The 14,449-nt window shown below is 40.8% G+C and overlaps 1 protein-coding gene across 1 annotated transcript in view; it reads left to right on the plus strand.

The window, feature by feature from the left end:
• The window catches only part of waplb (WAPL cohesin release factor b), a 98,063-nt gene that overhangs the window by 60,410 nt on the left and 23,204 nt on the right, over nt 1-14,449 (plus strand). Inside the window, exons 7-9 of the mRNA XM_051667787.1 lie at nt 9,317-9,478; nt 12,437-12,573; nt 12,688-12,799. Of these exons, the coding sequence (XP_051523747.1) occupies nt 9,317-9,478; nt 12,437-12,573; nt 12,688-12,799 (411 nt within the window). The remainder of the gene's footprint in view (nt 1-9,316; nt 9,479-12,436; nt 12,574-12,687; nt 12,800-14,449) is intronic.

The raw sequence follows: 14,449 nt of genomic DNA on the forward strand, positions 1-14,449 counted from the left end.
GAGGGAGAAGAGTAGTGGGGAGAGCACACATCCCTGGGGGCCACCGGTGCTGATCGTACAGGTGCTGGAAGGGAATTTCCCTAGTCTCACTAACTGCTCCCTATCTGTCAGAAAGCTGGTGATCCACTGACAGATAGAGGTGGGAACAGAGAGTTGGTTTAATTTTGTCTGGAGAATAGTTGGGATGATGGTGTTGAAAGCCGAACTGAAGTCCACAAAAAGGAAAGTTGAGGGGGAGGAGGGTGGTTGCAGTTGGTGTTTGTGTGAAGGTCAGAGTGGGTGTGGGGTGAGAGACTGGGTTTTTCAAATCTACAGTAAAACACATTCAGGTCGTCAGCCATTTGCTGATTCCCTACATTATTGGGGGATGGTGTCTTGTAGTTAGTAATGTCTTTCAGGCCTCTCCACACTGATGCAGGGTTGTTAGCTTAAAACTTGTTTTTCAGCTTCTCAGAGTAGCTTCTTTTAGCCACTCTAATATCTTGTCAGTGTGTTTCTGGCCCGAATTGTGCCTTTTTTTAAGATTTGTGCACACAGCCATAATATGTCGTTCTTTTTCTACCAGCAACCTTTTCCTACCTTCATTTCTCTCAACACGTGTCAACCTAACGAAAACAATTCTGCACAAATGAGACTGCCTGCATCTGCTACTGCCAGTGAAGCCAGTGTAATGTTATGAACACTGACTGATAAAATTATGCTTCATTCCACCTGTTTGTGACCATTCTCATTCGCTCAGCACCTCCGTTTGCACATTACCTATTAATAATAATAAAAGGAGACTGGTGACGCCATGTGAGAGGCAGACATGTGAGACACGAGCTCTGCGAAGTTTGCTAGTTTTTAAATTATTTTCATGTTATAATCCGGTGAGATTCGATACACCCAGTTAAATACTTGCTCTTTGAGGTAAACATGGCAAAGAAGTCAAAATCCTCAGACTCTGGAGACATTAAAAGACACTTATGTGTTCAAGCTGAGGCCTCTGATGGGACGCGAGACGGGGACTCGATTTGGATCGCACGTTGGTAGATGAAATTCAGCGTCAACTGTCCAACATTTTGGTGATGCAAACGAAGGTTCTTGCTGACTTGGAGGATCTCGTTGTAATACGTCGATCGATTACGGCGATGGAAACAAAATTCTCTGAGTTGTTTACAAGAGTGACAGAAGTTGAAAAACAAATCGATTATCTTGAGTCATCGGAAAGGGAATTATCCGCTAATCTGCCCACGTCCAAAACAGATTTGGAATTAATTTCGGATAAACTGGAATATTTCGAAAATATGAGCCGAAGGAATAACATACGAATTGTTGGAATTTCTGAGCGTGAGGAGGGCAGAGATATGGTGAAATTTCTAGACGAGCTTTTCCCGAGTCTGCTCGACACAACAGGCCACAAGCTGGAAATCGAGCAAGCTCACAGAGTCCCTGCTCACAGATTTGCTGAGGGAGACAGGCCCCGATCGATTCTGGCCAGATATCTGAGATCATCCGATAAAGATCTCGTGTTGCGCCAGGCGAGGAGCAAAGGGAATCTTTCTTGGAAGAACCATAATATTTTCTTGTTCCCTGACTTTGCGAACTTGACGAGAGAAATGCTATTGGTTCAAGGAATGTAAGAAACTCATACATCAGAAAAAGATCTCATTTGCACTGATGTTCCCGGCCAAACTGAGAATAGAAACGAAGAATGGTCGCAAAGTATTTACTTGTCCAAAACAGGCACTCTCCTTCATAAATACATTGGAGTGAGTAAGCCATTTCATGTTTCTTATATTAGTGGACTGACTCACGGTTCAGGGACTCTATTATCTGAGGAAGCTGGGTGCCATTTTTGTTTCTTTTTGCGTTGACTCTGCCTAGCGGCTGGACTTTGTTTTGTGGCATAACTCCAGGAAACTTTTGCATTGACAGAAGATATTTTTTACACTGAAGTTCCCGGCCAGATCAAGAATGGACACTATGGATGACCGCAAAATATCTACATGCTCACATAAAGGACGTCCTTTATAAAGTTGATGGGCTGAGTAAGTTATGATGTGTTTTTTTTTTTTTTTTTTTTTTTTTGCGCAGCCTCAGTTAGTTTGGCTCTTGATTATCCGAGGAACCGGGATGCCGGTTTTGTTTTTCGTGCTGGCTCCTCCTAGCAGCTGGAGCTTGTTTTGTGGAATTACACTATTTTGGGACAGTTGTGTTTAAATCTGTTTGTTCTTTGTGCTTATGCCTCCTAGTAGAATGATTACCTCATCTGCAGCACTCATAACAGCTGGCTCACTGAACAATTGTTTGTCTGTCCGAGGAAACTGAACGGCTTTATATCAGCTGGAGTTTATTTTGTGGAGGAACACACCTTCGAGATGGTTCTGTGAATGAATCTACATGTTTTTTCTGTTATTCTGCCTGTTGGCTGGGGTCTGTTTTACAAAGTATTTTCTGTTATGTAATTTTGCCTCACAAAATTTGTGCAGAAACACCAGACTTGAATAATCCCTTGGCAAAGTTGTCGTGGGGGTTCTCGCATGCGTACATGGACTCTTTGAGTTTAGAGGTATTGTCGCTGGTTAGCGCTGTCGTGTGCGGGGTTAATGCGCACGTTATTCTTTTTTCTGTTTGTTTTGCTCGAGGGGAAGTTTGGGGTTTGATTGTTGCATTAATGGGGAATGTGGTCTGTGTAATCTTGTTTTTGACACACAATTAATTTTTTTTTATTATATCAATGTCAAATGTTAATATGGTGTAGGTTATCTCTCTCCACATGGAATGTGAATGGGTTGGGGCGCCCCATAAAAAGATGGAAGGTTATTTCTCTGAAGCGTAAGAAATATGATATTGCATTTCTTCAAGAAACGCATCTATCCCCGCAGGAAGCTGAAAAATTTGTTAAGATATGGGGTGGACATGTTTTCTTTAGTGCAGGCTCAAGTAAAAGCAAGGGAGTCATTATACTGATAAATAAGCATCTACAATTCAAATGTCTCAAACAGATTAAAGATAAATTAGGAAGAGTAATTATTGTTTTAGCTGAAATTCAGGGGCAAAGGTTGATTTTGGCTAATATTTAAATCACTTTTCTATTGTAACACAGCCATATACACAAGTGCAATGGTGTGAAATTCTTGGGTGCAGTTCCGATCAACATAGCAGTCGTGACAGTGATGAGACATATACCAATTTACAATAACATAAAATTAACACAAGACAATTTAAACATCTGATATACACATAATTACACACAACACAATATACAAATAATAACATACACTGTACAGTATACAATACACACAATATAGATGCACATTATTCAATAAAAAAAGTATATTTAGAATGTACAGTAGGTTGTATTGTACTGTATTGACATTCAGGTTGTCGGTTGATAGTAAGTTGTTAAGAGAGAATATAATATGATAATAATATAATTTATGACAGTCCGGTGTGAGATATAAGAGTAATAAAGTGCAGTGCTGATGTATTTGATCATGGGAGATCAAGAGTTCAAAAGTCTGATTGCTTGGGGGAAGAAGCTATCATGGAGTCAGCTGGTGCGGGTCCTGATGCTGCGATACCGCCTGCCTGATGGTAGCAGTGAGAACAGCCCATGGCTCGGGTGTCTGGAGTCTCTGATCCTCCGAGCTTTTTTCACACACTGCCTGGTATATATGTCCTAGAGGGAGGGAAGCTCACCTCCGATGATGTGTCTGGCAGTTCGCACCACCCTTTGCAGTGCTTTGCGGTTGTGGGCTGTGCTATTGCCTTACCAGGCGGAGATGCAGCCAGTCAGGATGCTCTCTAGAGTGCAGGTGTAGAACCGTGTGAGGATGTGGCGGTTCATTCCAAACTTCCTCAGCCGTCTCAGGAAGAAGAGGCACTGATGAGCCTTCTTCACAACGACTTCAGTGTGGATGGACCATGTGAGTTCCTCAGTGATGTGGACACCCAGGACCTTGAAGCTGCTGACTCTTTCCACTGGTGCTCCATTGATGGTGATGGGACTGTGTTCTCTGTCTTTTCTCCTGAAGTCCACCACAAGCTCCTTTGTCTTACTGATGTTGAGGGAGAAGTTGTGCTCCTGACACCAGTGTGTCAAGAGTGTGCACCTCCTCTCTGTAGGCTGTTTCATCATTGTCAGTGATCAGACCTACCATCGTCGTGTCATCAGCAAACGTAATGATGGCATTGGAGCTATGTGTTGCCACACAGTCATGTGTGTACAAGGAATACAAGAGTGGGCTGAGAACACAGCCCTGTGGGGCTCCAGTGTTGAGGGTCAGTAATGAGATGTTGCTGCCTATTCTAACCACCTGGTGTCTGCTTGACAGGAAGTCCAGGATCCAGCTGCACAGAGAGCTGTTTAAGCCCAGAGCCCGGAGTTTCTCATCTAGCTTGGAGGGCACTATGGTGTTGAATGCTGAGCTGTAGTCTACAAACAACATTCTCACATAAGTGTTCTTTTTTCCAGGTGGGAGAGAGCAGTGTGTATTGTAGATGCAATGGCATCATCAGTGGAGCAGTTGCGGTAAGCAAACTGCAATGGGTCAAGAGAGAGAGAGGCAGCACAGAGCAGATTTAATCTCTGATTAGTCTCTCAAAGCATTTGCTGATGATGGGGGTCAGAGCAACAGGACGCCAGTCATTTAAGCAAGTGATTTTTGATTGCTTTGAAACAGGCACAATGGTGGACGTTTTAAAGCATGTGGGGACTACAGACAAAGAGGGAAAGGTTGAAAATTTCCATAAAAACACCAGCCAGCTTGTTCGCGCACGCTCTGATGACGCGGCCCGGAATGCCGTCTGGACCCGCGGCTTTGCAGATATTCACCCGTCGGAAGGATCGGGTTACATCCGCTACAGAGACGGAGAGTGAACTAACCTCTGTAGCTTCGGCCGCGAGAGCTCTCTCCACGAGGGCGGAGTTATTTCCCTCAAAACGAGCATAAAAAGTATTTAGCTCATCCGGGAGAGAGGCAGCGGTGTTCATGGCGGAGTTTTTATTCCCTTTAAAGTCCGCGATGATGTTAATTCCCTGCCACATGCTTCTAGAGTTGGTGGTGTTAAACTGTCCTTCAATCTTGTTCCTGTACTGGCGTTTTGCTGTTCTGATGTTTATGATCCTCTGTTTCCCCTTTTCCTCCTGCGTTTCCGCAGCTGTGCAGCCCAGACAAAGGGCTCCGCTTATGTGTTTGTAAACAGCGGGTCGGCATTGAGGAATTTGAAGTCCGGTTTACGGTGTGTAATTGCTGAACCAGTGTCCAAAAGTGTTTGTCTGTCATAGACAATAAGGCAGACAACATCCAAGACAAAAAACATGAGAATTATAAACAAAACAAACAAAACACTGCCATGTTGTGTCGGAGCTCGCAACGCAGCAGCCATACTGGGTGCCATCTTGAGTCCAAACGCACCTAATGTTGATGATCAGGGCTTTTTTATAGATCTTGATGGGATGTTGCAAGCTGTTGGCATCTCATGATATAATATTGGGAGGAGACTTTAATCTTTTGTTGGACTCAGTTCTTGATCATAGTGAAACAAAAGTGTGTAAGCCCCCTAGAGCAACATTGACGCTTCACAGGATGTGTAAAAATCTTGGTCTTGCAGATATCTGGCGACTTTTGAACCCATCTGGTAGGGATTATACATTTTTTTTCATCAGTTCATAAGATTTACTCTAGAATAGATTTTTTTTTTTTTATATCTAAGTCCCTAATTTCATCTGTTGTTGATTGCTCAATTGGAAACATTTTAGTCTCAGAAAAGAAATCATATAGTTGGCGCTTTAATGTATCCCTTTTACAAAATCCTGATTTCCAACAAATGTTAAAGACTGAAATCAGTGTTTATATGGAGACCAACTGGTCCTCAGTATCCTCTGTGGGCGTGGCTTGGGAGGCACTTCTTAGGTGTCGGATTATACAGTATGCCTCATTCATCAAAAAATCCAAAGCACGAGAACTTGTGGAGTTGGAAGGAAATATTAAAAGTGCAGAGGCAGAGCTGAAGCGCCGTATGTCATCTGATGGCCTCAGAGAATTGACCCGATTGAAATACAGATATAATACTGTTTTGTCGCGGAAAGTGGAGTTTTGGTTGTTCAGGGCAAGACAGTCATACTTTGAGTCGGGTGACAAAGCAGGGAAGCTTTTGGCTAGATATATAAAGCAGAGAGTCTTTTTCTACCTTTCCGTCAGTGAAATCTGCTGGTGGTGAAGTTTTTACCTCAGCCATTGATATTAATAATGCCTTTAAAGAATTCTATCTTGATCTCTATAGTTCCACGTCTTCGTCTACTGTTGAAGATATTAGAACATTTGTGGAACCATTAGAACTCCCTAAACTGATGACTGAGCAAAAAAACTCTCTTGATTCTGAAATAACCTTGGAGGAACTTGACGAGGTAATTAAGTCCCAACCTACAGGCAAGGCTCCGGGGCCAGATGGTTTTGCCGCTGAATTTTTTAGATCTTATGCTACAGAACTGGCTCCGCTTTTGTTAGAAGTTTATTCTGAATCATTAAAGAATGGAAACCTTCCGCCAACCATGACACAAGCCCGGATCAGTCTGATACTTAAAAAGGACAAAGATCCAAGCGAGTGTAAAAGTTACCATCCAATTTCCCTGATCCAGCTAGATGTAAAACTTTTGGCTAACCGATTAAGTAAGGTTATGACATCTCTTATACATATAGATCAGGTGGGGTTTATTCAGGGTCGTAGCTCTTCTAATAATATTAGGCGTTTCATCAATATCATGTGGTCAGTGGCGAATGATCAGATTCCGGTCGCTGCCATCTCACTTGATGCCGAAAAGGCATTTGATATGGTAGAATGGGATTATCTTTTTAAGATTTTGGAAATATACGGGTTCGGGAGTACGTTTATTGGTTGGATCAAGTTACTTTATAGACACCCTGTAGCAGCGGTACAAACAAATGGATTAATCTCAGATTATTTTACTGTGAATAGGGGCACTTGGCAGGGTTGCCCTCTTTCCCCATTATTGTTCTGTCTTGCCCTGGAACCATTAGCAGCCACGATAAGAAAGGAGGATGATTTTCCAGGGGTGGTGGCCGGAAGCGTGGCGCATAAGCTTCTGCTTTATGCAGATGATATTTTATTATTTGTCTCTGACCCTACTAGATCTATGCCTTGCCTCCACAGAATTATTAATTCCTTTTCCAATTTCTCAGGATACAAAGTCAAATGGTCTAAATCCGAAGCATTGGCTCTGACAGCATACTGTCTAGTAACGGCCTTCCAGCCAGGTGCCTTCCAGTGGCCCCAACAGGGCATTAAGTATTTGGGCATTTTATTCCCCACAAATTTGTCTGATTTAGTTAGAGTTAAGTTTGACCCCTTAATAAAATGGTTTTCGAGCGATGTGGGTAAGTGGGCTTCATTACATTTATCGATGATTGGGAAGGTTAATGTTATTAAAATGAACTGTATTCCAAAATGTAACTACCTGCTACAGTCTCTCCCGGTTGATGTCCCCCTTTCTTATTTCAAGCAATTTGAAAGCATAGCGAAGTCCTTCATTTGGAATGGTAAACGTCCCAGATTACAATTCAATAAATTACATAGGCCGATTGACAAAGGTGGGCTAGGCTTACCCAAGATTTCGTTTTATTATTATGCATTCAGTCTCAGACATTTGGCTCATTGGTCGCTCCCACCTGAAAGAGCCCTTCCCTGGTTCTGCATTGAACAAGAACTTCTTGCCCCGATTTTGCCATTGCAGTGTCTTTCTACCAAGCTGCCCGGAGAACTAAAGACACATCCTGTTATCTCACACATGCAGTTAGTGTGGACAAGTGTTTCCCGCGTGCTCAGTTCGGACATTTACCTGAACGTTGCTGCAAGTATTTGGTTAAACCCTAAACTGTGTATTAATAAGTCCCCTTTTTGCTGGACAGAATGGATTGAGAAGGGAGTTGCTATGCTGGGTGACCTGTATGAAAATGGAGCATTGAGATTCTTTGAAAATATTACACACCGGTTTGGGATTCCCAGATCTCAATTCTTCAGGTACTTACAGCTGCACCATCTACTTTGTACCATCTTTGGGTGTCGTACACAGCCCCCTAAAGCTGCAGACACTCTTGAGATGGTACTAGTGGCTTTTGGAAAGGGTCACGAGGCTTCAGCGTACTATTCCTGGCTAATTCAGAGTCTAGGGGATGGGTTTTTGACATCTCTCAAGAAGTTATGGGAGAAAGACTTGGGGTAGGATTTTAAAAAATACCAAGTCTATGTCTAGGGATGCAAGGATGCGCCTCATTCAATTTAAGATTCTGCATCGTTTTTATTGGACTCCCTCTAGATTGCATAGGCTTGGTCTTAAAGATACACGCACCTGTTGACGATGCCAGTCAGAGGATGGGGACATAGCCCATGTTTTTTGGTATTGTACTAAGATTCAAGAGTTTTGGTCGAGGGTTCAGAGTTATGTCTGTGAGATCCTGAACACTCAGATTTCATTCTGCCCCAGACTTTGTATTTTGGGTGATGGGGCAGGGGTTAACTTAGCGAACACACACATTAAAAACTGGGTCCATACCAGTGTGATGATCAGCAGGAAAGTGATCCTTGGGGGATGGAAGTCGGCTGGTGCACCCTCATTTCATTAGTGGTGCACCAAATTGGGCACAGTGGCGGCCTTTGAAAAGATGTCGCATAGGCAGCTGGGCAGCTTGGGTGCCTTTGAGAAGAAGTATGGCACTTATTTGGCCTTCTTGGAGGGTGCCAGGGAGGAACAGTGGAGAGGGACAGTTTAAATGGTGTGTATGTAATTAATTGACGTGTGGAACCCTTTTTATTTTTTGTTGGGCAATTTTTTATTTTTTTATTATATATCTGAGTATTTTTTTATTTATTTTTTGGACTGTTTGCTTGTATGTGTGTCTGTTATTATTCTGTGTCTGACCACTGGGTTGTGTGTAGGGAAGGAGGGAAGGAGCGGGGTATATTTTGTTGAAAATTGATTCCGTGTTTTCATGTGCTGTTTATGTTTATGATTTGAGTGTGGAATCAATAAAAATTGATTCCAAAAAAATAATAATAAAAGGAAAATTGAATGTTAAAAATATTTCAATTCATTTTCAAACTGTGTGGAAGTTAGCCATCTTTGGAGCATGATTTGTTGGTTTTATTTAGCAGCATTGCTACTGGCCATTTATTCTGCTCTGTGAGCAGTCTTTAGTCGTCATGTTACATAAGCAGCAGTGGGTTGCTTATTGGCAGCTCCTGTGAATCACAGCACTGCAGTGTTTCCAAATATGTTGTTCTGCTGTATTTCTGAGTGATTGTTTTTGCACAGGCCGCTTCATCAGGAGACAGTAAAGAGTCAAACTCACACAAGGATGACGGTGTATTCAAAGCTCCGGCCCCTCCTCCCAAAGTCATCAAGTCTGTCACTATCCCCACAGAGCCTTACCAGGACATGGTCACGGCGCTCAAATGTAGGAAAGAACACAAGGAGGTGAGTGCTCACCCTTCACATTTGGTGCAGAAACCTGCTGCGTGACATCACATCAAAATATCTTCCTCACTACACAGATTTAAAAGTGAAGTGTGTTACTTCTGTGCCACTAGCGGCGTCAAACAGAATTGCAAAACTATTGGCTATATTTAGAATGGAATACTTCCTTACTACATACTGAATAGTGTGCAGTATATACATGTTTCCCAAATACTTTCTGCCATTCTTCAAACAAACAAATAGTCCCATGACAAAGTTTTGCCGTTGGTTGAGCCAGTGAGTACTTTTATGTGCACTATAAAAGTTTGTTTTCATTCGGACTAAAACAATAATTAGTCTTTTTAAAGTGTCATGTAAACGTTTTAGTCTGACTGAAATTTTACCAGTCCGATTTTTGCGAAGTCGAACTAACTGACCTAGATAATGCGACTGTAACTCCGCTTCGTCCAGCATGTATACGTTAATCGGACCACATCTGGTCTCTCTGTTTGTGCGTGCTTGCTACGAAAGACTAGGGTTTCTAACCAACCATATAATACGGGATTGTCCGCATTTAAGAGAACAGAATTGTGTTCCATATTAAATCCATACAGGACACGGTTTGTCTGGTATTTAAGCGTCTCGCACCCAAACAGTTGAAAACATTTCAGTATTTGTTTGCATTTGAATAATTTTCACATTTAATTGTCAATGTTAGAAATTGCAGATTAGAATGGAAAGCAAATCAAGAGAAAAGGACCTGAACACTACTACTACTACTAATACTACACTTCACAGTAGCGGAGGAAGATCATTGACAATTTGCACACTTTTTCTTTTGTATTTTCCAAAGAATAAAAGGTTAATTAAAATTGCTGCATTTTTTCAGGAATAAAACATTTGAGAACATGATAAATTAGGGCTGAGTATAGGTGGCCACCTCACGATACGATACATATTGTGATACATCACGGTATCATGATTCGATTCTGATTCACAAGCTTTCAATTCCCATTCATTTGGGTATGTTTCAATTATTAATTATATTTACATCACAATAAAAAATACATTGCATTGCATTATATCAGTGCTCGATCTGGAGGAAAGAGAGAGCTAAATGATGGTGAGAGAAACTGTGGCAGTATAGGTTAAACACTTAAAATGATTAAATCTTTTGTGGCTTAATGTAGCTACTACAACAATCAGGAAGACAAACAAGGGATTATGAAAATGTTCTTTAAAGGATAGTGAGTTGTTTTCTCTAGTCATTGTAATCGTACATTAAGTCATGTTAAGCATTTTTCAAGCTGTTTTAGGAATGTCCCGTTAATCAAGTCAACACAAAATAAAATGTCCCATTGCTATTTGGCTGTAAGAAACTTGCCAACTCACATGTGACGTGTTTTTAATTCAGCTTATCCTTTCAAATATTCCTTTACGCATTGTGTCATGAATACCTGGACAGACAAATGAAGACTGTCAATGATGCAAAAACTTTTACTGCACATGTAAACGTAACGAGTATTGCTGTGTTGGGCTGGGCATGATGCTCATACAGACATATCAATGTTTTGAAAGCACCATAGAGCCACAGTGTTTGCATGCTTCAGCAAATCCACCTACAAATGGCAGGCTTACAGTTGTCTCTGCACATTAAACATGGAGAAAGTATTATAACTTCTGGAAAATTAAGAAGCAACAATGTTTTTGGAAGTTTGACGAGTTCAATTTCAGCATATCAGACTGAAAGAGGTTGAGGCACGTGTGTTTTGTGATGTACAAATGAAGAAACATTCGGTTTGGGAATGGCTTTACTGCTGAGATGAGAGATTTGTTATGCACTACACATTTGAATATTTGGCAACTTTATTATAAAGAGCCATGCTGGAGCCTATTAAATTTGGAAGTCAATGGCACAGAACCAATAATAACGGCATAAAGCTTTATCTTAATATGCAGACAAATGTAGTGCAGCTGTTTTTGAATGGTAGCATGCTGGAAACTCTGGCATGATCATTAGGACTGTTTTTAATAAAGTAATACACAAAGACCTATTGATAGTGTCTAGAAAGCACTGTTGTTTTATGGTGTGATCATGTTAAAAACCCACCTGCATTACAACTCTTTGCCTACTGAGTGGGGCTCTGCAAAAAGTTTGCATGTGTGAACAAAACTGAGTAGCACTCAAGTCATTCACCTGTTTTGTTTTTTAATTTAAAAAAAAGATGATTTTACTCACACTCATGTTTTAAAAAACACTTTACAATAAGGTTGAATTCATTAATATTACTTTATTATTTTACATGAACAGTACTTTATTAATCTTGGTTAATGTTAATTTCAGCATATATTTTGAGTTGAAAGTTATGTAAATGCATTATGAACTAGCATGCTTACCAGCAATGAATAGCTGTTTTTATCAATTAACATTAACCAAGATTAATAAATGCCATTAAAAATATTGTTCACTAATAGTTCATGATACCTAATGTTAACAAATACAACCTTATTGTGAAACGTTTTTGGATTGTGATTTACAAGTTCCAAAAAGTCTTCAGACGCCATCTAATTACTTTGTGTGAGTAACAGACTGAAATTCAATCCATTATTCATTGAAAATCTTCCCCTCCGCCATCCCAAGCCTCATCTGCATTGGCTCACGGTTAAATCTGGTGCAACAATACAAGCAAGAAGCAGCTAAGTTGGTGCACAGTCTTCAAGGCAAGATTTTAAGTCCACACTTTACGTAGACATTCTGTAAATAGGCCTTGAGCACTACAGTTGCTTGGCAACACCAAAAGACAAGATGATGTAGTTTTACACCTTTTCTTTGTCATAAAATGCATCACATTTTCTGGATGTTCTCTTCAAATTCTCAGTGCCTTTAATTTAACACTGCTTGGTTTCAGTGGCTGATTCAGTCTGCATACTAATGCGTAAGAATAATCGACAGCACCATTTCTTTCTCTTGCTCTGCAGTTATACACTGTTGTCCAGCATGTGAAGCACTTCAATGATGTGGTGGAGTTTGGGGAGAATCAGGAGTTCACCGATGACTTTGAGTATCTTGCCACTGGTCTGAAGACTGGTCAACCCCTCAACACACGCTGCCTTAGGTACAGTAATATCCTCTCAATGTATTCAACGTGGTTCATCTTAAAATTGTTTAATTGTTTGCTGTACTTGCAGTGTTTTCAGACTAAAGCATGCTTATGTGTATTTGTGTGCAGTGTTATTAGTTTGGCCACGCGGTGTGCCATGCCCAGTTTCAGGATGCACTTGAGGGCTGCTGGGAAAGTGGCTAATGTCTTTAAAACTCTCAGTGATGCACCTCAACACACGGTAAGACACGGCCTGATTCCCTTTTTAACAGTCTGGTTCCAGAAGTAAAAATCCTATTCATTTTCTCCATCAGAGATTGATTTTTAATGCTTTTTTAACGATTAAAGCTTTCAAGACGAACCTACCATGAGCTCTACGATATGCTCAGCGATTATATGTGCTTTTTTAAAAGCCAAAAGTCAGTGTGATTTCTACATCATATAAAAAATAAAAAATAAATCATGTTTAATAGCTTAATTCCCGGTAAAGAACTACACTACCCATAATCCTGAAGAGAGATCCACCAATCAGAGTAGTTGATATCATGGAAAAAATAATTGTTTTCATAATTTAAAAAGGAGCTCAGCTGCGACCACGCTCTCCCATGAAGCATTATGTATCACATATTCAAATCGATTTATGTGTCAAACTCAAACTCTAAGCAGGGTTGAGCCTGGCCAGTACCTGAATGGGAGACCTCCTGGGGAAAACCAAGATTGCTGCTGGAAGTGGTATTAGGGAGGCCAGCAGGGGGTGCTCACCCTGCGGTCTGTGTGGGTCCTAATGCCCCAGTATAGTGATGGGGACACTATACTGTAAAAAAGCACCGTCTTTCGGATGAGACGATAAACCGAGGTCCTGACTCTCTTTGGTCATTAAAATTCCCAGGGCACTTCTCGTAAAGAGTAGGGGTATAACCCTGGTGTCCTGGCCAAATTCCCCCTATTGGCCCTTATCTATCATGGCCTCCTAATAATCTCCATCCCTGAATTGGCTACATCACTCTCCTCTCCACCAATAGCTAGTGTGTGGTGTGCATTCTGGCGCACTATGGCTGCCATCGCATCATCCAGGTGGAAGCTGCACACTGGTGGTGGTTGAGAAGATTCCCCCTATACTATGTAAAGCGCTTTGAGTGCCTAGAAAAGCACTATATAAATGTAAGGAATTATTATTATTATTTATTAAAGATTTGTTTTAAATCTCTATGCAGAAAATAAATGAGGAAAATACTTCTAGAACCAAGGCTGCGGCTGTCAGGATGCACTTTTACCCCATGAGAAAAACTAATTTGTTGAATATCAGACATTCTTGAAATTTACCCAAAATAACTTTTGAGTCTTCAAATGTAGTTGTTGACATGAAGTACTTTTGGAAAGGTGACTTCATGCGGTGTGACATGCTTTACTCCATCTAAAACTACTTTAAACAGCATTGTGCAAATTATTTTATGCATGCAGTTTTCATGGCTTTATATTAATGGAGAGACTACATGGACAATTAATACTGTATTACACTGTAGGACTATTTAAAACTAGTGAAGGCAAATAGGTGTTTCAAAATGGCTTAAAACATGGAAAAAAATGTAACAAAAGGGTGACCACAGCACCTAAAACTCGGCTGGGTGGTTTTTCCGATTAATTAGAATTTGTGTTTACACACTTTTTTTTTTTTAAATCGAAAAATCTAGATTTTGCATAAAAACATTACAAATGCTAAAGTTAGATAAGTTGTAAATCCGCCAAAGGTTGAATAAGGAAGAGAAAAGAAATCAGAATGCTTGTCTAAATGCCGCTCCCGATCTGATCAGCTGCACGTGTGTGGCGCACTTTAAATGAACGTGACCGGTTAACAACACAGAGACTGATATAAAAGACAGCGGTAATATTC

Source organism: Myxocyprinus asiaticus, chromosome 32 (genome assembly GCF_019703515.2).
Source record: "Myxocyprinus asiaticus isolate MX2 ecotype Aquarium Trade chromosome 32, UBuf_Myxa_2, whole genome shotgun sequence".
NCBI lineage: Eukaryota > Metazoa > Chordata > Actinopteri > Cypriniformes > Catostomidae > Myxocyprinus > Myxocyprinus asiaticus.